This window comes from Lithobates pipiens, unplaced genomic scaffold (assembly GCF_037356315.1).
Source record: "Lithobates pipiens isolate NorthernLeopardFrog02 unplaced genomic scaffold, aLitPip1_a1.2 Scaffold_19, whole genome shotgun sequence".
Taxonomy (NCBI): Eukaryota; Metazoa; Chordata; class Amphibia; order Anura; family Ranidae; genus Lithobates; species Lithobates pipiens.
In genome coordinates this window covers 536,282,774-536,309,458 of record NW_027507764.1, presented here as the reverse complement: position 1 = coordinate 536,309,458, position 26,685 = coordinate 536,282,774, and the positions used below count along the sequence as shown (strand labels likewise).

Genomic DNA, 26,685 nt, shown 5'->3' with positions numbered 1-26,685 from the left:
AAATGCAGCCATATAAAGCTAGATACAGACCCTTGCAAACAAATTAGCAACAAATTTGGACACAGGTCAGGCTGCCTGTCAGCAAAGTCTATTTAGCAGTTTTGCAAGTTATTTGTGACCTGTGTGCCTGCAGTACTAAGCAGCCAACTGAAACAGATTTGCACACTTCTACATCAGAATAATTACTGGAGATAAGGCTGATTTTTAACTTGTAATAGCTGCACAATTACATCTGAAATGTAAGTATGACTTTTTTTGTCATAGTTTCATCAGTCTAGTGTGGACCAATGTAAGCATGTAATTCCTAGCAGATCCCTGTGAAAGCTGGAAATCACTGTAGAAGGCACCGCTATTTCAGTGTATGCTGCCAGCTTCCAGTGTCAAGTGCTGAGTGGCTGCCTTGCTGCATAGTGACAATTAGCACTCACTGAGAATAAGGCAAAGTGTTCTGTGAATGGAGCCTGAGCCAATCGAGTAACCCTCTTTGTTCACTGTGCAGAAGCTGCTCAGCATAGGACCCAAAAACAAGTGCCTAACACTAGAGTAGCCGCACCTATTACAATGATTTCCAGCTTTCACAGTGATCTGCCAAGTATGCCACATACATACTTTCATTGATCCAAGCTGGACCTAAACTTTAACTTGAAGTGATCAGGGGCACGTTTTATTCTGTTTTAGCAAACAAATTATAAATAGTAACAACAGATTGTAGCTACTTACGTGTATGGTAACGTGTAAAGTGCAATAACTTTCATATACTGTTGGCAGTCGCTTGTGTGTTTATCATTAAGGTTTACAGTTTTTACCTTGGTTTTAATAAGTTTTACTGTGGAGTAGATACTAGCATTCTCAGATTACATGCCTTTACTGCACTTTCTCTCTCAACATATGTAATAACATTCTGGAGTAAGGTTTTTTACTAGTAATGTCAGCAATCAGCGACTCATAGCGGGACTGCTATATTGCAGTGGACAAATCGGACACTAATGCCACGTACACACGACCGGTTTTCCCGTCGGAATAAACTCTGAAGGTTTTTCCAACAAAGTTCCGATGGAGTTCTGACGGAGTTCCATTGAAACTGTCTTGCTTACACACGATCACACCAAAGTTCGACCATCTAGAACGCGGTGACATACAACACGCACGATGGGACTGGAAAAAGGAAGTTCAATAGCCAGTAGCCAATAGCTTTTGTCTCGTACTTGCTTCAGATTCTTTCTTAAAAATGGGGGGGGGGGGGGGTGGGGTGGCGCAGTTTGTCATCTCTGCCCTGGGCACCAAATGGCCTTGTCCCAGCATTGGTCTTGGCTGTCAAGAGGAAGATCTCGTGGATAATGTCTCAGGAAAAGATGATCAGTACGATAATGGACAACTCTAAAAGGTTTGAAGCAATCTGGGAGCCCTGGGCTAGGCACATGGGGATCTCTCTCATTCCCGGGGTCAGGGCATAATGCAACTACATTCCTACTCAGGCATTAAGGCAACCCCCTTCTTTACCCTTTACTCCCTCCACCCAGGGCCGTTTTTAAGGCAGGGCAAAAGGGGGAGCTGCCCTGGGCCCTGTCATTGTTGTGGGGCCCAAAGCAGCTGCCCCTTACTTGCCACCTATCCTGGTTTAAATTCCCTTATCCCTTTAGGTTTTAGTCCTGTGCTGTGTCCTGATATCTCAGTGTGAAGTGCTGCTACTAATGCTGCCCAGCTCTGCCCTATTGTTATGTACAGCTGACTCACCTGCAGACCCTGTGTTTACATGTAAATTACCAGCATTCATATGTAAATAGCGGCTGCATTTATATGTAAATAGCGGCAGCAAGTGGCATTCATATGTATATCATGCCCTCTGAGGTCATATCCACAGTAATCTCTAGCAACCAATCAACAAGCAGAAATCATGTGCTGTAACCTCTAGTAACTAATCAGTGAGCTGTAATGTGTGCTCTAACCTCTAGCAACCAGTCAGTGAGCAGTAATAATACACTGTAACCTCTAGCAACCAGTCAGTGAGCGGTAATGATACACTGTAACCTCTGGCAACCAATCGCAATAGCTGCATGATCTGATTCAGTAAACTGATTTTGAGTCAAGCTGCTATTTATTGTATGTTTCAGAGCAGGTGGAGAGTGAAATTGCATGGGGGGGCCCCAAGAAAAGTTTTGCCCAGGGTCCAATCAATATTAAAGACGGCCCTGCCTCCACCTTCTCTCTTTTCTTCTTTCCTACTACCTAGTTCTTGTTGATTTAAATGACGGGCTTTCCTAAACCAGTAAAGGCTCTGCTGGGACTCCTGTTTACATTTTAGTTTTATTTGCAGGGATTAGTTTACTGTATCTTCAACCCTGTAGAGCACTCCTTGCATCGTTTAAGCATCAAGCAGAGCTTCAGAGCTGGCTCACCTTGGGGGGCCTTCACCTTTGGGGGAGCCACTGCGTTCCTTGGGAGTTGAGGTCTCTCTCATCTATGTAAGAGCACTCAGGATATTGGCACGCTGTCTCTGAACCTGACACAGTTTGAATCCGATATGGGGTGTCGGGCCAAAAACTTGTCTCAAGTGCACTTACCTGATGTATCTTATGACAGCTAATTCTCAGGCTGAGCTAGTCATATTTTTACTTTCAATGTTTAACTGTTGTATCATCTCACGGATGTATATTTTTGCTAGCCATATGTTATGCCCCAGAGTGAAATGGAGGCGTTATATTGTAATGTACTGTTTTTCAATAAAATAATTTTGAAAATCAAAAAAAAAAAAAAAAGTTGAGGAGTACAAAGAAAAATGCATGATGCCTACAGTGAAACATAGTGGTGGCAGTGTCCTTCTGTGGGGCTGCATGAGTGCTGCATTTCATTGATGGTATCGTGAATTCACAGATGTACTGCTCTATATTGAAAGAGAAGATCCTACCATCACTCAGTGCCCTTGGTCGTTGTGCACTTATCCAAAATGACAATGATCCAAAACACACATCTAAGGCCACTGTTGCATTTCTGAAGAAGAGGGTGAAAGGGATTCAGTGGCCAAGTATGTCTCCTGATCTGAACCCAGTAGAATACCTATGGGGAATTCTGAAGAGACAAGTTGAGCATCACTCTCCATCCAGCATCCAGGCTCTAAAAGAGGTAATTCTTGAAGAATGGAAAAAGATAGATGTTGCAATATGTCACCAACTTGTTCATTCCATGCCAAGATGACTTGGTCCTGTCCTTACAAATCATGGAGGTCAAACAAAATAATTGATGTAGTAGCTTTTGTTGTGGGGTGTATTCATTTTCAATTATACTAATTTGAGTAAAACTGAAGATTTTGTAATGTAAGTTATATTATTAACCTTGCTATAATTTAATGAGCGAAACAAATGTTCTATAAAACTCAGTTTTGTCAACATTTTGGAAATTATTCTTGTGTTCATTGAGATATTGATTAGAATCTTACTTTTAAAAAGGGGTGTACTAATTTATGCTGAGCACTGTACACCAATCCATTAGTCTGATTGATGCCAGATTACTTTTGCTTAAATGGACCGAAATACCAAAATTCACCTGCAGGTGGTACAGTAGATACTCATTAGAACTTTAAAATTAAATGATAATCCTCTTTAACCGCAAGCCGACCAGCCACCACAGTTATACTGCGGCAACATGGCTCGGCTGCGCGAATCACTGTCATGGTACGTCGTTACCCTAGACCCCCCCCCCCCCCCCTGCTCGCCCACGGAGCTGATGCAAGTGCCCGCCAGTGGTTAAATGATTTTAATGTATGTTGTATTATAATGCTTCCATCCGCTTGTCTTTTTTTATTAAGGAATCATCAGAGATAGCACCTGTGTGTACATATCATTATGGGAGGCCTATACATTTTTCCGGACTAAATTATGAGATGCTCGTCATTGAGAGTCTGGATACAGAGACAAGGCGACTTTCCCCAGTAGCCGTGCTAGGAGATGGCTATCTGGATCTCATTAATTGTACAGACATAAGCTGTTATACAGATTACAAAAATAAATATACATTTGAAGAAGAAACGGACTCAGTTATAATGCAGTCTACTAAATACTCATATACAGCATATTTCCATCAACTTTTTTTCCTTCAACCAGCAGGCTGGACATAAAACCTAACCCTATTCCCCATCCACCCACATTTGAATAGGGAATCCTCCCCACTGTGTCATTGTATCCTGACAGTGGGGAGATTCCCTTGCCTTCAGAATATACAGATCAGCACTACAGCACTGCAGTCTAGAGCACTGATTAACCTCCCTGACGGTATTCCCGAGTGTCGCTTGGATTGGATTTTCAGCACCAAAAGAGGTAGCCCTAAGCCACACTCAGGATTGCATCACAGGATCCAGGTACAGTTACTTACCTTGTCCCCAGGATCATGCGATGTCCTCCCCGCTGTGTGTGCGAGCTGTCCTCCACTCGATTCATTACAGCGCTGAACTCCGTTCCATGCGAGCGTTGCGACGCACGGGGACGGAGAACGGCGCCAAATTAAAAAATTAAAAAACACATTACACATATAGTACACTGTAATCTTACAATTTATTTCACATCCCTTTTGTCCCTAGTGGTTTATCCGGGGCCCTGCATTCAGTTTTATATTATAAATACTGTTCTTTCTGCCTGGAAACTGGAGATTGTCTATAGCAACCAAAGCATCCCTTTACATCAAAGTGGTTTTAGACCCAGCTAGAAAACAGTGATAATAAATTAGAATCACTTGCAGAATTGAGCGATAGCGATTTGTGGGGAAATTCGTCATCAAACACTGAAAGTAATGACAGTTCTGCAACTGAGCAAATTTCAGTGTTTTTGATTTGATTACATTATTGAATAAATGTATTATTATAATATTATTAGTTGTTATAATTTATAGTTGTTTATTATATTATAATTTATCATTTCATGTTTCAAACGTTATCATACCTGGAATGTCTACTAGACTCTTGTTTGGACAGATTTAAGTGAGTTATTCCTAAGAATTACAGGCCTGCAATATAAAATGCCAAATTTTCATGCAAAATAATTGTACCTCTTTCAGCATCAAAAATCTAAAATGATCATACCGCCAGGGCACTTGAACAAAAGTAAATTCATAGATCGACTTCTGTTAAACCACAGTGGCCATACATGGATTGAAATTTGGCCAATCCATGTATGGCCACTGCCAGCTTTAGTCTGAAGAACATAAAGGAGCAAACAATGAAATCATACATGTGGTTAAACATTAAACTTTCATATGCATTGCTCTCTTTGTGCTTTATTTCAAGTGTTTTACTATTTAAAGCCCAAATCTGGAAAAAGTTAAAATGCTCCCTTCCATTGAAAGTTTTTTTTTTTTTTACCTTAATGCAGAGAATGCAGAATGAATTCTGGAGGAAAAGAAAACAATGTTTTATCTTTATAACCACTTTAAAATATAAAACTCAATGTATTTATGACATCTCTTGTCCTATGTTTGTACATTTTGTTGGTTATCCATAGAGATCAATGTTTTGTTACAGGGCCCCAAGACCACAGCTGGTGCAATGGATATACCTGTCAAAAAAATGGTTTCTTTGTTTCACTCCATAATGGCAACAAACAAGTCATTTGATATCTATTTCACAAGCACCAGTCCCCAGAATATGCGCCTTAAGCTACTCAACACAGATGACTCCAAAGTAAGTTCACCAGCAAGAGCGTTATGTACTAATTGGGCATGAGGTCTTCCTTATTAACTGTTAAGGCTGACCTTGGTAAATAGGATACATAAGAATTTTTGTTTGCCCCTGCACTTACACAGAATGTTGATGTGTCAACTGGGCATATATCTCAGTTTTTTTTTTTTATCATATTCTGCAGCTGTACTGATGGCTATACAGAGAATGCTGGGACTGTGACATCATAATGGGCGGGGACATCATCCGGCAATGTTCCTATATAAGTCGCCACACGCCGCGTGCCTGTCAATGTGGCCGGAGACAGCAACGAGGCAACAGCTCAAGAAGAGAAGAAGAGAAGACAGCGACAGCGGCAGCAGCGACAGAAGACCGGGCCACCACTTGCAAAATAGCTGGAAGAAGGTGCGAAGAGGGGGACAAGACCCCCGAAGAGGGGGACAAGACCCCCGAAGTCGGAAGAAGACCCCCGGGCGGCAACGAAGAAGAAATCCGGGCTCCTCCACTAGTAAAAGAGCTAGCAGAAGATAGCGGAGGAGTCCGGCAAGAAGACCCCCGAAGACAAAAGAAGACCCCCGGAGCTGTGCAATAAACGATTTTAACCCTTGTGTGTTGTGTCTTTTTTACAATTTTTTCACAGGTGAATGGGTAGGGGTACATTGTACCCCATACTCATTCACATAGGGTGGGGGGCCGGGATCCGGGGGCCCCCTTATTAAAGGGGGATCACGGATTCCGATAAGCCCCCACCCGCAGACCCGACAACCAACGGCCAGGGTTGTCGGGAAGAGGCCCTTGTCCTCATCAACAAGGGGACAAGGTTCTGTGGGGTGGGGGGCCACGCAGCCCCCCCTTCCCCAAAGCACCCCCCATGTTGAGGGCACGCGGCCTGGTACGGCGGGAAAAGTCCGTTCATTTCAAAAGTACAGCGGACTAGCACACACACGGCCATATTGTTCGCCGAAATGCGAGTCCGGCGGACATATTTTGGTGCAAAACTACTTTGCCGGACTTTTAGGTAAAAAAAAGTCTGCCGCAGCCCACACACGGGGGGGGGGGGATTGTCCAGCAGATTTGAGTCCGCCAGACTTTTCTACCGGATTGTTTGATCGGGTGTACGCGGCATTAGGGATGCTCAGGATGGAGGGTGTCACCAAAGTACCATCACAATCACTCGTGTGGGTCAGTACAATAGGAGGAGGGCATTGTGATGGTACTTTGGTGAGACCCTCGATCCTGAGCATCCCTAAGCCACCCTTAAAGGGGCCATACGCTGCTTGAAATAGGCAGGATAGAAACGCCAGCCAGGACCTGGGTTACCACAGTAGGATCCTTAAAAGGGACGACCACCAAGGACCCCAAAGATATATAAATTTATGCTGTAACCTTACAGCAGTAAGGAAAGGGGACACACATATATTTACCACAAAGGATTCTATGAGATACCCACCTCTAACAGCACTTTACATCAAATTATGTTTACAAGCACTAGCACTTTATGAATCGGATATAGAATATCGCTACACTGTGCACTTTAGGATTTATATCAATGGAAACATTTTTGGACACTTAATATTTGTTTTTTGGAAAACTAATTTTATCTATTTTTTTAGTTTTGCTCTACTATTAATTGCATTTATTTGCTGCTTTCACTTGTGTTTTCACGTTGGGAGGCCAGCACTGTATTATTTCTCCTCAGCACATGAGTTCATTATCACCCATACTCACTACTATATTATAGTTAAGCGTCTAATATTTTTTGATATACACTATATATATGGAAACTTATCCATTTGTTTATTTGTAAGTTTCTTCCTTTTAAAAGCACTTTGATGCCTATCAAGTCATGTTATGCTATCAGTGTGGCCACCGCCACTGGTTATTATTTACTTTGTACTTCTAAGTATTTTTCTGTACAGCGCATCACGATCCCCTTAACTTTTTTAGGCTCCAAGATCAACTGTGATAAAAGTGACGTTTTTTAGATTAGCAAGGGAGGTGAGAGCTTTGAACTTCCAGACACCTTCCCAAGGCCCTAGCAGATAGTCAGAGTTATATGCCACATACACATAATCAGAATTTCGGCCAGCAAAAGACCCATGGGAGCTTTTCATCGGAAAATGCGACCGTGTGTATGCTCCATCGGAATTTAGCTGGCCGAATTCCCACCAGCAAAAATTTGATAGCATGTTCTCAATTTTGATGATGGATAAACTTTCTATCAGAAATTCCGATCGTGTGTATGCAATTCAGATGTGCAAAAACTCAGGCATGCTCAGATTCAACTACGAGATGGAAGCTATTGGCTACTAGGTATTGAATTCCCTTTTTCTAGTCCCATCGTACGTGTTGTATTTCACCGCGTTCTTGGCAGCCGGAATTTGGTGTGACCACGTGTAGGCAAGACAGTTTGAGCTTAATTCCGTTGGAATTCCGATGGGAAAACCATCAGAGCTTTTTCCGACGAGAATTCTGATCATGTGTACACGGCATTAGGCATCAAGTTTGGCCCTGATGATTACAGTAAGTCAAATTGGGAAGCTAGGCTGAATGATGCCGATGTCAAGGTAAAATGCTGGAAGGGGTGGTGGCTCTATTTGCAGGAAAGGGTGGACTTGATTAGGACCTACCTGATTCCTACCTTTCTGTATGTCAGATTTGTTTGCATCTTGCCAGAGTCCTTTTGTGACTTGCCTATCTAGCCGGAAGGGTGGCCTAGGGATGGTCAACCAGGTTTTCCAGATCTGGTTTAGGCTTTTTCTAAGCTGTTGGGAGACTGGCGGGCCAGTGAAAAGCCTAAGGGTGGGTCACGCATGGTAAGCTCCCTTCTTATGTTGCCCCCTGCCTGAAAATGCTTAGACGGTGGAATATGACAGCAGAGGATATCAGGTCCCTCCCTATGAGACTCCTGGGTGAGAAGATCATGGGTACTAGGGATGAGCCACACAGTTGGAGTGAACATTCGAACACCATTAAAGTCTATGGGACTCGAACGTGAGAAATCAAAAGTGTGAATTTTAAAGGCTAATATGCAAGTTATTGTCCTAAAAAGGGCTTGGGGACCCGGGTCCTGCCCCAAGGGACATGTATCAATGCAAAAGAAAGTTTTAAAAACTGACGTTTTTTGGGACTAGTGATTTTAATGTTGCTTAAAGTGAAAAAATAAAAGTGAAATATTCCTTTAAATATCGTACCTGGGGGGTGTCTATAGTATGCCTGTAAAGTGGAGCATGTTTTCCCGTGTTTAGAACAGTCCCTGCACAAAATGACATTTCTAAAGGAATAAAAGTCATTTAAAACTGCTTGCGGCTGTAATGTAATGTCAGATCCCGGCAATATGGATGAAAATTATTGAGAAAAACAGCATTAGTAACCCCCCAGCCCATTACTGGGTCCTTTGGGTCTTGTGTGGATATTAAGGGTAACCCCACACTCAAATTAAAATAAGAAAAGGCGTGAGGCCCCCAGGCTCTATATACTCTGAACAGCAGTATACAGGCAGTCCCCGGGTTACAAACAAGATAGGGACTGTAGGTTTGTTCTTAAGTTGAATCTGTTTGTAATTTGGGACAGGTACATTTTTTAAGTGTAGCTCCAGCCAAAAAATCTATTTTTAAGCTTTTCGGATAACATAGGGAAGGGGTATCATCACCCCTGTAAGATTTGTTTTGCTGGCTGTGCCCCTGTTCAGAAGATTTCACCTCACTTTCTGTCCCAATGACAATTAGATTTAGAAAATTTGAGGTTTTTAGGGAAACAAGGATTGGTGATAAAGCATCAGTGGAGACACCTTTTTCCATATTAACTCCTACAGGAGAGAATTTCCCTTCCTAGGGGTAGATTTTTTTTCACAGTTGTCTCCCTCCATTTGTAAGTAGGAGTCTTTGTAAGTCAGATGTTTGAAAATAGGGGACCGACTGTATATACTACATGGCCTGCCCTATATACTCTGCAGAAATTTGGGCCTTAGGTGTTGGTGGTACCAGAATACTGTAAGCCCTCACAGTTACTCTTGGTGGGTGTTGGAAATGGGCCCTGCTGTGAAATATTATATCAAGAATTGTTATTACATGCCCGCCCCTGTTGAACAGGGGCAGAAAAATTGGGCCTTTGGTGGTGGTGGTTAGGGATGAGCTTCGAGTTTGAGTCAAACTCATGTTCGACTCAAACATTGCCTGTTCACCCGTTCGCCGAACAGCGAACAATTTGGGGTGTTTGCGGCAAATTCGAAAAGCCGTGGAACACCCTGTAAAAGCCTATGGGAGAAATCTAAAGTGCTAATTTTAAAGACTTAAGCCGCGTACACACGGGCGGACTGTCTGTCCAACTTAGTCCGCCGAAACACATTTCAGCGGACAGTCCGCTCGTGTGTGGGCTTCAGCGGACTTTTTCAGCGTGCAGTCTGGCGGACTAAGTATTTCAGAATTTCCGTAATATTGTCCGTCCAACTTTGGTTTCAGCGGACAGTCCGCTTGTGAGTAGGCTAGTTGGACGGACTAAGTATGGCGCATGCTCAGAAAGGATTTACACGGCGGAAGGTTGCATTGCTGTGTATTGGACGTCCTATTTCTAGTCCCGTCGTACGTGCTGTACACGTCATCGCGCAAGCTTTCAACGGACTGTTTGTTCATCGTGTGTGGTCAAGTCCGTTCATTCGAAAGTAGGACGGACTGTCCGTCGGATTGTCTGACGGACTTAGTTGGCCAGACAGTCCGCCCGTGTGTACGCGGCTTTATATGCAAGTTATTGACATAAGGGAGCAGTGATTTTAATAATGCTTAACGTGAAACGATAAAAGTGCACCATTCTTTTAAATACTGTACATACCTAGGGGGTGTGTATAGTATGCCTGTAAAGGGGCGCATGTTTCCCGTGCTTAGAACTGTCCCTGCACAAAGTGTAATTTCTGAAGGAAAAAAAGTAATTTAAAAGCACTTGTGGCTATAATGAATTGTCGGCTCCCGGTAATACAGAGAAAAATCATTGAAAGTCATTGATAAAAAAAAATGCGTGGGGGTCCCCCCAAATTCAATTACCAGGCCCTTCAGGTCTGGTATGAATATTAAGGGGAACCTCGCATCAATTTTTTTTTTTAAAATGACATCCCCCAAATGTCCATGCCAGACCCTTCAGGTTTACGTTACATCAGAGGGGGGCGGGGTCACCCGCACGTCACTGGGGAAGCCTGGGTTTCCCCTTGCGTCTGAGGGGGCGGGGTCACGTGACAGGTGGCCCCATCCTCCTCAGCTAAAAGACCTATCAGGCTGCCGGGATTCCCATTGTGTCTCCGGTGGAGACAGGATGCGCTGCGCTGGATATCATCATTGCACCCTGGACCTGGAGAGGAGAGATCATCCATCGCTGGACCCCAGAGAGGAGATCACCCATCGCAGGATACCGAGAGTGAATTACCACCGCTGGAATCTTTTTTTATTTTTAATAATGGACTTATCCCAACGGTGTCTGTGTGTTTTTTTTTACAATTTTTTACACTTTCTTTGTGAAATGGTAGGGGTACAATGTACCCATGACCATTTCAAACGGGGGGGGCCAGGATCTGGGGCTCTCCTAAAGGGGGCTTCCAGATTCCGATAAGCCCCCCACCCGCAGACCCCCACAACCACCAGGCAAGGGTTGTGGGGATGAGGCCCTTGTCCCCATCAACATGGGGACAAGGTGCTTTGGGGGGCTACCCCAAAATCCCCCTCCCAATGTTGAGGGCATGTGGTCTGGTACGGTTCAGGAGGGAGGGGGCTCTCTCGTCCCCCCTCTTTTCCTGCGGCCTGCCAGGTTGCGTGCTTGGATAAAGGGTCTGGTATGTATTTTTGGGGAACTCCATGCCATTTTTTTTTATTTGGTCTGGAGTTCCCTTAAAATCCATACCAGACATGAAGGGTCTGGTATGGATATTTGGGGGGAACCCCACGTCATTTTTTTTTCCATTTGTACTGATCACTCGTACACTGGCTTCCTCTGCTCCTGTTCACTGATCCTATGCCCTCAGTATCCTCTCTGTATGCTCCCTCTCACTGATCATGCAGCTCTCTGTGTCTTCAGTACTCACAGTGCCCCGTCACAATATCTCCTCGGTACTCACAATGCTCCCAGTACTCCTCAGTACTTACACTGCTCCCAGTACTGCTCGGTACTCACAATGCTCCCAGTACTGCTCGGTACTCACACTGCTCTCAGTACTCACACTGCTGCCAGTACTCCTCAGTACTCACACTACTGCCAGTACTCCTCGGTACTCACACTGCTCCCAGTACTCCTCCATACTCACGCTGCTCCCAGTACTCCTCGGTACTCACACTGCTCCGAGTACTCCTCCTCGGTACTCACACTGTATTCCTCAGTACACACACTGTTTCAGGTACTTCTCAGTACTTGCAGTACATCTTACACACACTTCCAGCGTGGCCCTCTGCATCCTCAGCCATGCACCTGTTACTCCAGCAGTTCCTCTGTCACCAATCACTCCTGAACTTGGGAGCCTGGCAGATTTCCCCATGTCTCTGCAGTCACTCCAAACACTCCAGTGGCTTCCTCGTGGTGGTTCCCGCTTTCCAATATGCTTCCAATCTGGTTCAGTACCTCTTCAGTCAGCCTCTCCTCACTTATGGTAGTTAGCATGAAATTATTTTTTCTTATTGAGCCTCTTTCTGGCATTAATATCTGTGGCATGCTACAGGTGCTTGAAGACAGCATCGTTTGTTACCTCATTAGGCCAGGTTATGGTTACATTAATATGCATTACTTTTTATAATAATACAATATAAATATATTTATAGAGTCCAATTGCAAAAATAGTTTAAATTAATTGTAGGAAATACATTTTAGGAATGTAACTATGACTGCACCCATAAGTTTTGATCTCTTCAGAAGTCTATGAAAAATAAAATTACTAAAAAGAAACAAAGATTAAACTGACACTTGAATTGAAACAAAAGATGTAAAAATAGTTGATATCTACACATTACAGCTGTCGGTTTCTAAATTATGCATACTTTTCATAACTTATTATAATAGTATGTAGCACCGGGTCCTGATATATATGTTTTGAAAGTTAAGGTTAGACCTGAACTGCAGTTTGGTTTGGGTACAATTGTTTCAAATTTGGACCTCAGTATCAGTCTGACTGGGCTATAGGATGATCAGCCTGGCCACAGGGGGCACTGTCTCTTCTGGCAGGCATGGAACCACAGTCTGGTTGGGTGCTTTAAGGTTACCTTCTCTCGGGGCCCGCCCAGTGGGAGTGTCACTCTTGCTGTGCTTCCTAGGAGAGGGTACTTAAGATGTGGATGTCACGTGGCTCGGGGTTCCGGTCCAGAAGTATGTTCTGATTCCATGGTCCTGGTCCTCCTGACCAGCCCCCAGGAAGGCTAAGGCCTGGGGTGCGGATCCACCCAACTTATTGTCTCAGGGCTGGCTAGCCCGAGGTAAGGAAACTAAAGAAGGATTCCAAGGTGGTCCGGTGCTGTCTCCGGTAGTTGGAGAGGCCCAGTAACTTCGTAGCTATCCAGGGGAGGACTCTTCAGAAGAAGACCACGTACGGGTTGGCTTCTTAGCAAGAGTCTGGAGGGGCTGAAGTACCTAAGTGAATCCAGTCTCATGGGTATCGTTAAGCTGGCTGAAAGATCCAGGTATCACACGAGTGTTCTACAAGTTTTATTTTCCTGAATGTTCTTCAACAACGTCTGTGGCAGAGACTTATTCCTGTATATTCTAAAACAACGTCTGTTGCAGAGACTTGTACCTGAGTTAAGCACCTTGTTGGCTGCTAGGCCTTGTGAGAGAGGGACTATCCAACTTGAGTTAATATCCAGTTGTGAATGGCTATTCTCTGGATTTAGTCAAAGTAAGCGAGTCCTTTATTATTGACTTTGACACTAAGAGTACCTGAACTTTCTTCCTAACCCTCTGATCCAATTTTAAGAGACTGTCCGTTGTCTACGTTTTTGCAAATAAAAATCCCTTTATGCAGATCTGTCGTCAGTCTCTAAAGTTACTGGACCATCTACCACAGGAAACCCCTAGACACAAATTGAGGAGAAGAAGGTAATGGTAAGCCCAATCAAACCAGCAGCTCCTTCGGGGGTTAGTGCTACATGTGGGGGCTCGCAGTCCGGGATTTACCGTTACCCCTCGAAAGAACTGTACACGTGGTGAATACCGGACAGAGGGTTTTGTCTTTTTACTACGCCATCTTGTGAGATGATGGACTTCCACTGATGGTGCATAAGCATGGGAGGAGTCTGGAAAAAGTCCACGAGTTGCGCAGCCGAAGGAACCAGTGGAAGGAGTCTAGCCTGTTTCGTTTCCCTGCACAAGGCACCGCGTGAGTGTGTTGCAGGAGAGGAAAGAGCAGGTTGCTTTGTTTGGACGCGGAGTAAAGAGACTTTTAACACGAAAATGTTTCGAGCTTTGGGAATGCCACCCAGCATGGCACCCCGTATGCTGTCAGGAGAACGTCTGATGGGTGTGAGACTCCTGGGAGCTAGTTTGACCTATACAGGGATTCGCCTGGCCCCTCAAGGGTTCATCCTGTATGCATCTGGAGATGTTGAGGCCCTGGGAATGCTATGCGGAAAGTGTGAATGACTGTTCGTATACCCCGGCCATTTGTCCGCTGTCCTGCCTGTGGGGAATACTTCTTTAAAGTCGAGCAGTCAATCGCGTTACCAAGGGCCTACCACATGGACTGGGCCACGTGCGTGACGACCGAGGCGTCGGCTATCTTTGCTCCGTCAGTGAGGCCTTCCACAGCGGTGATACCTGTTGTTGCTGACACCCCTGAGAGAGATACCGCTACTTCCACAACTGCCACTGCTGGAGAGGCCACTTTGGAGCAAATGGACACTGCTTCTACCACTGTTACTGAAGCTACCATGCCTTCTTTGGAAAAAGTGGGGCGTACAAAATCTTCCCGAAATTGCAACGGAAGACCTCTACCGAGTCCGGCTGGACCTAATCAGTGGAAGAAGGTTGCTTCGGGAAAAACTCAGACTGTAAGTAAAACTTTGGTGAATTATTTACCGGCAGAGGAGTACCGGGACTCAGAGTTAGAGTCTTTGTCAGATACGGGGGACGATGGCATTTTTGAGACACTGTCCCGGAAGTTGTTATGGGCCAAGGGGGATGATGTAGCCGTCACTTGTACAGATGTTTCGGGCTGATTATCCCTAACTTCAGGGGGTGAAACGCAGAGTTTTCACTGCCAAAAAACACTCCTTAACCCAATGCTCATTCTGGTATTTACTATTACTCTTGGTAAAAATAAGCATGGGAGTTAAAATTAGAGTCGTTTGCATGTCTGAGCATGCTCAGTGATGCTGACACTTAGTTGTAAAGATACGGGGAATTTATCTCTTCTCAGACTTTTAAAGATATTTCAGTGTAGAAATCACTTTTTCACACCATTTAGGCGATCATATCATGCTATAAACATTATTCCAAGTGCAATTCTCCAGGTCCTAACAAGAATAAGGGCATGGGCGCTATCTGTTTTCTGAGAGCTATAGTAAATTCGATTTTGGGAGTATTTTTGCACCAGTGCTATAGTAAATTCCATTTTAGTGCTAATTACTGCGATTGGGGCATTTTAGCACTAATTAGCATGTGGATCTTTATAAAATGACTCCCTGTATATTATAATGTCTGGCTTTGCCTGCTATAAACAGTTATTTTTTATATAATTCATTTTTTAATGTTAATTCTACATTATATATTAGTATAATATTAGTATAGTATTAGTATAATATTATATTATATTGTTACTCATTTTAAAAAGTGAAGGATGTTGATACAGCAGGATGAATAATTGGGAGACAGAGAAAATTGGGACAAGACTGTTTTGATTAATTCCACCTGATTGTTTTTTCTATATAATAGCCATGCAGCACTTAACCCAAATCCACTAATATTTTGTCTGTTATTTTTATAGCCTTTTTTCGTCTTTTTACCAGTCAAGTTCTAGTTCCCCTGAAGAAGCCATTGTAATGGTGAAACATGTTGGGATGATCTGACCATACAGCACCTTCAAGGCTGCCAGCATCTTCGGCCCTATTCAATTTATAATATGTGTGCTTTCCTTACTGTATTTTATTTATTTTGTTTCGTTTTGTGTCTCATTGTATCTTGAATGTAAAACATGGTTATCACGTTGTAATAAAAATGTCTATATATTTATTTTTTTAACAAACATTTGGTTATTGGTTTGAATGACAGGCACCGCAATAATCCCTCCTATCCCAAAATGCTCTATCTGTTTACCAATTTAATCTTGGGATGAGGTGCCTTATTAGAATATGGACCCCTTTGCCACAATTTTCCACTGCAGATATTTAAAATGGTAATGCCCAGGGTGAATATGTTATTTTTTTTATAGTATAGAGACTGAGACTCCATTCACACCTGCCGTTTTTTGGAACTTGTGCCAAAGTGCACAGAAAACACATATTTTGCTATGTGTTTTGGTAATGTGCTGTAAACCATTAACTGTTAAGTGTGGGTAGCAGACATGCATTTTTCCACGTATTTTGTTACGCTGCAAACACAATAAAAATGCACCAAAACATGCAGTGAAAAAACGCACCATGTTCCACTCGAAAAAAGGTTCTGGATCTTCTTTGGGACGTTTGTTGTGCAAATGATCAAAAGAAGTGTGAAAAAAAAAAAAAACGGGCAGGAACGCGAGTTCCCAATACATTTAGGTGTGAATGGAGCCCGATAGCCCATTGCCACTGATTACATGTATTTATTTTATTGATTTGAGAACAGTTGCCTGAGCTTATATAGGCTGATCATTTTTAGGTCCCTTTCACATTTATGCATATGAAATCTTGCTGAAAATTGCTTGTGTTTATGAATGTTTTATAGGGTAATTTTTGTGTCTTCTATACATACATTTTTATTAACTCACTATGCAAAGTGAGACACAAACAAGAAACAATCAGAACAGGACAGAATGGCAGGATACACATCTTTGTAGATTTACAATATATTGCAATGGGAGTGTTTAAATGCACACAGCTGGGAAGGGGTCCTTTGCAGAGACAGGGTCATTTTGCCAGGCATGGGAAAATGTTATACACTAAATACAGTTGTAACCTGTTACTAAAGGAGTGAACTTATCCTTTAAATAAGCTTAACACTTTTACATAGGAATGCCAGTCAATAGCAGTTGTAACCTTGTTTATTGTTACATTTACTTTCAAGATGCAGTTTGCTGTGCATATACTATATGATTAATAATGCAATTGGGAATAATGTTTGTACAAAGGAATTTTCTATGCATTAGGCTGATTTTTCTTTTGAATTTTAAATATACAGATGATTTATGTTAAATGTTTTTACAGCACACAGTAAATATTGAAAATGCTGATGCTCATACATGTGGTATTGCCATACTCAGAAGGAGTAGCAGAATATATTTTGGGGTATAATTTTTGATATGTACATACTGTGTGTGAGAAATATTGTATAAATGGACAACTTTGTGTAAAAAAAAAAGGGGTTTTATTTTATTTCCATATTTGCCAGAAACTTGTGGGGAAAAAATGACATGTTCAAAAGACTCATTATGCATCATAGAATATATATTGGGGTGTTTACTTTCCAAAATGGGGTCATTTTTTGGGTGTTTCCATTGTCCTGGTGCTCCAGGATCTTCAAAATTGTAAGAGGTAACCAAGAAATGAAATGTGTAATTTATGTCCCTACAATGCCTGATGGTGCTCCCTGCATGTTGGGCCTCTGTATGTGGCCAGGCTGTGAAAAAGTGATCAGGCGTAATCGATTTTCAGAGATTGGCACCATAGCTTGTAGACTCTAACTATAATATATTATACACAAATTTTGGGTTATTTTTACCAAAGATATGTACCAGTATAAATTTTGGCCAAAATGTATGAATAAAATTTACTAATTTGCAAAATTTTATAACAGAAACAAAGAGAAATTCATTTATTTACAAAATTTTCTGTCTTTTTTCAATTATAGAGCAAAAAATAAAAAACTCAGTAGTGATTAAATGCCACCAAAAGAAAGTTCTATTTGTGTAAAAAAAAGGACAGACATTTCATATGGATACAGTGTTGCATGACTGAGTAATTGACATTCAAAATGTGAGAGCACTGAAAGCTGAAAATTGGTCTGGTTAGGAAGGGGTTTAAGTGCCCAGTGGGTAAGTGGTTAAAACACATGGAAACATTTCTTCTGAAATTATTTAGCTGCTTTCATTGTCCTCGATGATCAAACTGATCTAGAAAATACAGAAAACAATAAATTATAACCAAATTTAAGCTATTGAAAAAGCAGATAAAATCTGTGAGATGCATTGAGGAAGGTTTTCATTCTTCATGCTTCTTGCTTTAGTAAAAATTGAAAGGTAATTTAATTGAAAAATAAAGCAAAGAACGCTAGTAGTGTTGTTCAGGGGTACTCTGTGTCTATATCCTAGAGACAGAAAGCTGAGGAACCAATGCTCAGAGGTGGTGTTTGACCTATAGGGATGGAGAAATTCTTTATCATACATCCATGTTCAAACTCTTTAAAGTTGTCACAGATCAGCAGAAAAGCTGATTTGCTACTTGCGGTTCTACTGCCATGGGCTCTCGCCATCTTGCTACGATTTGCTTTGTTCCAGGACTGGGAGCTATAAGCATTGCTGGATTTCACCTGCTTGTTGATATAGCACCTACATGGCCAGTCCCTATCTGGCTTGTTAGTCTAAGGACAGCTAAATAGTGAAGTTGACTAACACCCATTGCTGAAGCAATAGGTTAATTTCCAGTCCATGCTTCAGCTTCTATCTGACTACGCTTGTTTACTGTGTGCCCTGGCCTGTTGCCCATCCCTGTTTTTTTATATGGTTGTTGATTGTGTCTCACTCTTCAGCAGTGGTGTCACTAGGGAGTGGCTATTGGGACTATAGCCCCTAATATGGGGCCCATAGCCCCCGGTCTCTTGCCACAGGGTCCCTGCCTAACCAGTGAAGTGATACGCTGCATCTGGTGACAGGTGATAGTGGCAAGTGACATGCTACATCAGGTGACAGACTACAGAAAGTGACATGTTGCATCTGGTGGTAGGTGATGTGGCAATCGACACGCCCAGGGCTCCCACTGATTTTGCCACAAACAGGTAAACCCACCAGTAAAGTTCATATACATGAGCTTACACTGCGCCTTAGCAATTTTAAGGTGGTAATAAACCTTTACACAAGCCTGCTGAAATGACAAGCCTAAGATGATAAAAAATGATATAGCCAACTCTCCCACATAAAGTGTACCTCTTTAGTTGCACCTCTTCACCCTGCAGAGCCCTCTAAAATACACAGGGCAGATGGTATTTTTCAGCTTCCAGGAGGCAGGGGATCTGACATCCCACACTCCACAGCAGAGACCTAAGCGGGGGAAACGGACACCCCCCTCTACATACACCCCCCCGTACACAGCCTAACTGTAAATCATCTACTGTGTGCTAGAAGGGAGCCTTTACAATGGATTGTCTGGTGTCAAGAAAATCTGCCAGAAGTTACACATAGACTCCAGGGGAAGGGGAGAGTGACTAGGATCCACACTATGTGTTATGGGTTGAGGCAAGTACACTTTCTATGAGGATAGAATTCATTTTCAATTTCAAAGGTTTATAACCATTTAAGGGTTCACACCCTCTTCAATGTTCAGATAGCACCACTATCCAGTTTGGCTGTGACAAATACACATCTAATATAGATAGAATGTCTGTTGTGCCCCCCATTGAATGATAAGAGAAAATACAATTTGAATTACAAAGACAGTCCCGTTGCTAAACTTGTCAGTGTCAGCAATATTGATTATAGAAACAGAAGACACTCACTAAGGGCTAATTTACAGTTGATTTGGCTTGAGCGCTTCAACGCACATTAAAGCGCCTACCGCTTAATGCTTTTATGATGTGTTTTTGATGCTTCGATGAAGCTTCAGTGATGCTCTTTTGAAGCTTTGTTGAAGCTTGGCGGGTGACCTGTGTGTGTGGATATCTCATAACTGCAATTTCTCCAAAACAAAGCGAAGCTAGAGCTGAATTAAAGCCTCTCAAAAGCTTTAGGTGCTTCAAGCAAGCTTTGCCATAGACTTCTATGGGGGCTTTGAAGATGCTTTGAAGCACCACTAAAGCTACATGAGGTATAATTTTTGAAGCAAAGTCTTAGCAAAGCAAGGCAAATGCAAGGTGTAAACAGGACTGTAAGATAACCATTTTATTTAGTGACAGGAGCTTTGATTGGTGTTCAGAGAGCTTTAACAAAGTGTGTCATGTTTTCAAGCAAGTGTAAACTAGCCCTAAGGGGAAAAATTTCCTCAAAAATTAACAAAATACAGTCCATGGTTCCATATACACAAATGTGTGTGACTTGTTTTCAAATATGTTATTGGCTAGGACACTCTCCATTGTTTGATTTCACTGTGTTTTCAGGGGCAGCCAGTGCAGTTACACAGTACAGTATTAAATGGCAGGAGTTGCAACCATTTAAAAGTCAGCAGTTACAAAAAATGTAGCCGCTGACTTTTAATAATCAGACACTCACCTGTCCCACAGTCCAGCGATGCAGGTGCAGTAAGCTTTGCTCATCTCCCCCTCCTCTCCGAAGCGCCAGCATTGTAACTGTGGGCGTCCTGCTGTGCCCTCACAGCTAGACGCACACTTCGCTGCGCCCTGTGAATGCCCGGGCAATCTTCTGGGACCTGCGACGTGTCCCAGAAGATTGCAGGGAGGGAGCGGGGAGAGTTGAACTTCCTTCCAGCGCCACGGAGGAAGTGGGAGCTGGGTGCAAATAAAAACAGGGTACCCGCTCCTCCCCCAAAAAAATGACATGCCAAATGTGGCAAGTCAGGGGGTCACCTTCACTTAAAATGGAAGGTCCATTTTTGGGTGGAACTCCACAAAATGTATCTTCACAGTCTACAAGATCATGGTGGAATCAGTATTCTGTTTTTTCTTAGCTAAAAACTTGACTGAACCGATGATGCACATGTGAAAGGACTCTTAGGCCACCACCTCCTACTTCCATTCTTGTTGACCAACAAGAAGGTGGAAGAATGTAGACTGCTACTGAAAGGAAGTGCCAAAGCTTGCAGATAAAAGTGCGCTATATTCTGGGGGCCTCACCATCTCTTGAAGGTACATACAATCCTCTCTAGGTGCTTGCACTTAATACCCGGTGATAACTTTGCATTGTTATTGATACAAGAGGTTTCAGCTGTGTTCGTTTTTACATAGTAATACAGTATTAGAGAATTTTGATTGTTACATGTCAATGATATATAAATATATTTAACCTATAATTTTTTGCATTGTAGGCTCTGACACTAATGATAGAAATGTAACTCACCAGTGATTCAATATGTCTTAAAGACTGCCCATAAACAGATTTATGGTAATTAGTGTGACCACCAGTACCAGCAGCTTATGGAAGGGACTGTAGATGGACACGGCTGAGTCTCCATCATCATTTCCTGGGTCTGATGGAGCAGTTGTTTGAGGAGCAGTTGTTGAATTTAAGGTTTTGGCATCGAATGACCTGGTCTGAGTGAAGACATTGTTCAGTTCGAATTCCAGTGAGAATCCCTTACCTGTAGTGGAATGGAGAAAAGATTATTAGACATACAAAACGACTCTATAAACAAAATACATAAAATACATAAAGACAATGCACTAGACATGCAGTGTCCAATTATGTGGAGACAAAATGCTTAATGTCTCATAGCTGCTGAAGTCAAATTTTTGTTAATCCCCCCTGCCTGAAGCCATTCACCAGTATAAACACAAAAAAAAAAAAAACAACCCTACACATATCTTTCATTTCCCTACAGTCTTCAGGCTGGTCTGGTGAGGTCACAGGTCCTTCCTCTTCTTCATCAACAGTGGACAGTCCTTCCTCTTGGACTGAGTGATAATGGTGTGTCAGTGCTGCTCAGTCCGGGAGTACTGTGAGCCCAGCCTGCACTATGACATACCTCCCTGGAGGAGGTCCATGACAGATTGGGCCTACAGGTAGTGAATTGCATGATGCTGGCTGTCAATCAGCCCAGGAGACTGGCAGCATCAAGTGGCAAAGAAAAAAGACCGCTCAGGATTAACAATAAGTATCACAGCAAAAGCTATTTTTGTACCATGCTAGTTAACATATTTAAAAAATGGACTTCCAATTTAAAGCAGAATTACACTCTGCATTGTTTTTTAATGGGCCCCCCAAGAACTGTTTGTATGCATAGCGTATTAAAACATTGTGGCACATTTACCTGGCAAGCGATCCCCTCCAGTGCTGTACTGTCAGCTCTCCCACTGGTCATGTGTGTGAGCATCTTCTCATGGTCTTCCACCCAGGTTTGGACTGTTCAACCTCTTGATTGACTAGGCTGTGATGATGTCAATCCAGTGCATGCGCATAGGAGTCACATCATCATGGCACATAGTGGTGCCGTACATTTATACTGAGCTGCACAGCTGTACATTAAAGCTGACAGGCAGGGAGATGCAGTTTTTTGCAGAAGAGACCAGTAGAGTCTCTTCTATCTAAACAATCCTATCTGGCAGCTTTTTTTTTTTTTACTTGGAAAGGGTTTGCAACTCTTTTATGTTTTTTTTATTCCTGTCCCCACAGAAAAACATTTCCCTTTACTTGCTGTCTCAGAGACACACCATTGAAAGGTTTCCACTTAACTTTTCTGAAGACAATGAACCTCAAGATAGTAGGGGATCTCTTTATCGGTGAAAAAAATCTTAAGGGTTTTTGGGAAAGGCTTGTGTTTCAGGAAAGGCATGTTCCATTCGCTTTTCCCATGCCATGTTCAAAACACACTGGATGTGTGATTTGCTGTGGGCTGAAAAATTGTACCTAACTGAATCGCCCCAAGACTGCGGATTGAGTTGTGAACTGGCTCTAAAAGACTTTCTATCCTTACTGTACCCAAATTTTAGGTGGATTTCTATTTTAAACATACCATGCAATAGGTGTTAATAGTTATTAACATGACACAGCAGGTGGAAATGAAGGAAAAGTGTCGGAAAAACTTTGATGCAAAAATAATAGTAGTCATTACAGGTGCAATATGAAGGCTATGGAAAGGTTTAACGACTTGTTGGTAGTCATATTGGTTTTGTGCTACACAGGATATTTTTAATAGTGAGATTTAGTAAAGATTAAAGTGGAACTTTCACAAGCAAAAAAAAAATACATTTGGTATACAGGCAGGATTTTTAGTCATCATACTGTAGGGTTTATTTAATAAAGGCAACTCCACTTTGCACTACAAGTGCAGTCGCTGTAGATCTGAGGGGGACATGCAAGGGAAATAAAAAAACAGCATTTTTGCTTGCACATGATTGGATGATAAAATCAGCAGAGCTTCCCCTCATTGCAGAACTACCCCTTAGATCCAAAACGACTGCACTCCCAAGTGCACTTGTAGTGCAAAGTGGATTTGACTTTAGTAAATCAACCCCTATGTCTCTTATGCATTAAAGTTTTGGACAATGTTAAGATGATTGAACTCCCATGTATGCCAATGAAAAGGACTGAAGATTGCTACCCAGAAGTAAATTCAGCAGAAGATTATTGTGGCCAGCGGGGAGGTCCAGGGTACCGCAGTGCTGGATAGAAGTTGAATATAGTTCTGCTTTAATTACTAAGAGCAGCAATTGGTTCAAAGTGTTGAACGTTTTCTTCAACAGAGCAGTTTTAAGGCCAAAAACCCTTTGGTCTTATTCAAATGTATTCACATGTGTACAATCTGTGCACCCATGCAAAGGGCCATCTTCACCCTCATTGGATTGCACAGGATTGGAACAAGTGGTTCAAGCGGCCTGTTGACATCAATAACCGGCAGCTGGCTTTACGAAGCTGCATAAATCTCCAAACACATCCCAGAGTGTACATTTCCCATGCACGGATCAGAACGCAGTCTAATTGTATGGGCGAACACAGCCCTTTGCAATGATGTATGGTTCAGTTTACCCCATGTGAATGGGGCCTTAGAATGTCAGCCGATTGAAAGGAATTTGGTGAAACTCTCATATTGGGTGGCTATGTCAGCTCGACAAAATTAAATTACTCAATCATATTTTTTGTTGAGCGAGCCCAGCTGAAAATTGTCTGATGAACAGCGCCTGCAGCCAATCAGTTTATTTTACGGCAGGGCTGCTTTATGCCGGCCATACACGGCTATTCGAAAATCGCACTTAAGAATTTTCGTACGAATTTCGCCCCATTAGTGGGCTGCAGTAACAGGCAATTTTCGTGCAGCAATCAAATTTGAGGAATTGAAAAATGAACGATTTTCTAATCAATGATGGGAGAATTGTGCGAGAAATGTAATAAGAAAAAAAAAATGCGCATGTGCAAGAAAAGAAAATTTACAGAGAGAAAAGAAGATTCCCGGCCATGAAAATTATTTTCTGTAGCAACATGAGGTGAAATTGAAGGCTTGGTTGGCCGATTTTCGGAAATCAATGGTGGCACCATCGGATCACGATAAAAAAAACTTTCTGATTTTGAAAAAAAAAAATGTGTTCGAAATTTGACCATGTATGGCTTGCTTTAGAATCACTTACATGCCCTTTAGATGCACATAGAAGCAGAGATATGAAATTTTGCTCCTACCTGGTAGTTTGAGAACAAGGTCGGTGTAGTTGGCCCAGCAGCTGTCAAACAATATGGTAGTGTTCCCAGCCAGTGCATCGCTGGCGTAGGTGTTATTTGCATATTTCAGTCTTGCTGTTAGTGACAATGAACTGCTGCTCACAGAAACACAATTTCCCTACAAAGAAAACAGAACTGAGAGTTAAATCTGAGCTCAAAGTGGAAATCAAAATATATTTACTCCAATTATAAAAAAAAAAAATTGATTTATTTTACACTGAACTAGCATACGTTTCTTAACATGTTTATAAATCTGTAATCCCTTGTAGAGCAGCATTGATTGGCAGGGAGAGGGAAATTATTACATGAGTGGTGACTACATCCATGTGCTGCAATGCTCATTCACAAGGAAGGCGGAGTGCCGATCATGATGGTCTGTTGCAGGTAAAAATGAGGTCACCAGTAAAATGTCTGGCAGGGGTGCCCCAATCACAAGATTGGTGATGCACAATAAAAAATCCTAGCTAGTATGAGTCAAATAAGTCTAAAGACTTCTTTCAACTAAACACACTAACTTACTTAAACCATATTTCATATCTTGCCTTGTTTTAATAAAGTAAAAAGATAAAAAGGCAATACTACAACATAATAAACCTATACATACGAATATCACATCTGCACAATATATTGTACACATAATTATGGTAAGGATTAATATATGCAAACCCCCTTTACACAAAACATATTAGGAATCCAAACACACACTAAAGCCTCGTACACATGATCGGATTGTTGGCAGACAAAGCGCCAGACTTTTGTCTGGAGGGCGTGTGCCAGAAACTTGTCTTGCATACAAACCGTACACAATTGTCGTCCAACAAACACAAACATAGTGACGTACTACGTGGAATTTCAGCTCTTGAACGCCACCCTTTGGACACCTTCTGCTAATGTCGTGTTTGGTGAGCATTGATTCCAAGCATGCGTTTTTGTACTTTTGACTTTTGTGCGATGGACTTGTTGTATTGTATTGTACACACAATAGGAAAATCTGACAACAGACCATTGTCCGCCAATTCGCAATAGCAGGAGATTCGGACCGGGTCTCTATGGAGCTGGTTCACATATCTCCACACCAGGTCCGGTGCATTTTGCCCAAAAACGCTGTGTCTCTTTTGGTCAGTTTTAGGTCCGAATTTGGCCTGAAATCGTACCTGAAACGGTGAACCAGGACACACCAGACACTGCTGTGAGCTGCATGTGGTTCATATGTGAACCCAACATCAAGGTTCAAAAATAACCTTACAGAGTATTTCCCTTGTTGCAGCCAAATTGAGATAACACCTATTTTATATTTGTTACCTATAACATAGCATTCCTTAAAGTGGTTCTAAAGTCTAAGGGTTTTTTACCTTAATGCATTCTCTTTATGTGTCACGGGATCCCCCTCATCCCCCTTATACTTACCTGAGCCCATTCCCAATCCAGCAATGTGCTTGAGAGCAGCGTCTCTCTCCGCACTCTCCCTCCTCAATGGGCAGATTGATAGCAGCAGGGGCCATTAGCTCCTGCTGCTGTCAATCAAATCCTGTGACAAGCAAGCTGGGGGCAGGGCCAAGCTACCTTGCCTGTGTCCATAGATGCAGACAGGGTAGCATGGGAGCAAGCCCGCACGAGTGCCCTATAGAAAGTTTTCTACAGGGGGCACTTGCTGAAGAGGAGGAGCCAGGTGCACTGCTGGAGGAGCTGGCGGGGACTAAAGAAGAAGAAGATCGGTGACTACTCCGTGCAGAACCATTACACAGAGCAGGTAAGCTCTGAAAACTTTAATATCACTTAAAAAGGTGAGCAGCAATTTTTTTTATTTTTTTTAGTGCTTCTTACTTTCTTTTTAAGCAAGTAACAGACACACTTAAAAACATGACCACCAATTTTTATTAGCATGTAAGGCTCTTTAGCCTTACATGTTCTCCCTGCTTAGTAATGTTAAACATAATGAACCCTGACTTAGGGTTATACATAGGGTTTCCACCTGTCCAGGATTCACGCGGACATTCTGTTTTTTTTTTATCATGTGTCTGAGTTTCAGCACGTCTAAAACTTGGACACATTATTCAGACCAGGCTGTGGCTCACCAAGTAACTGAGACGATCACACACAAATCTGTTGCCATCCAGGAGCAGTTGGTGGCTGTCTGGGGCCAGGTTTGGCATCACTGAAGGGTAGGGTAATGATGTCAGAAAGAGCAATTTGGCCACACCCTCTGTTTGCCACGGCACACTCTGCACGCCACATTACTGCTCTGTTTGGGGCACCCAATTGTGTCCTAGGTCCTAGGCTATAGTGTTTACTGCAAAAAAATAAAAATATGCCATGTACTGCAAATGTTTTCGGGTTTGGC

The 26,685-nt window shown here is 42.4% G+C and overlaps 1 protein-coding gene across 1 annotated transcript in view; it reads right to left on the bottom strand.

The window, feature by feature from the left end:
- Positions 1-16,517: 16,517 nt before the first annotated feature.
- Positions 16,518-26,685, bottom strand: part of LOC143997557 (fibrocystin-L-like) — a 247,462-nt gene continuing 237,294 nt past the window's right edge. Inside the window, exons 77-79 of the mRNA XM_077493224.1 lie at positions 24,306-24,462; positions 21,036-21,276; positions 16,518-17,924 (exon numbers count right to left, since the gene is read on the bottom strand). Coding sequence (XP_077349350.1) covers positions 21,053-21,276; positions 24,306-24,462 — 381 coding nt within the window. The 3' untranslated portion in view covers positions 16,518-17,924; positions 21,036-21,052. The remainder of the gene's footprint in view (positions 17,925-21,035; positions 21,277-24,305; positions 24,463-26,685) is intronic.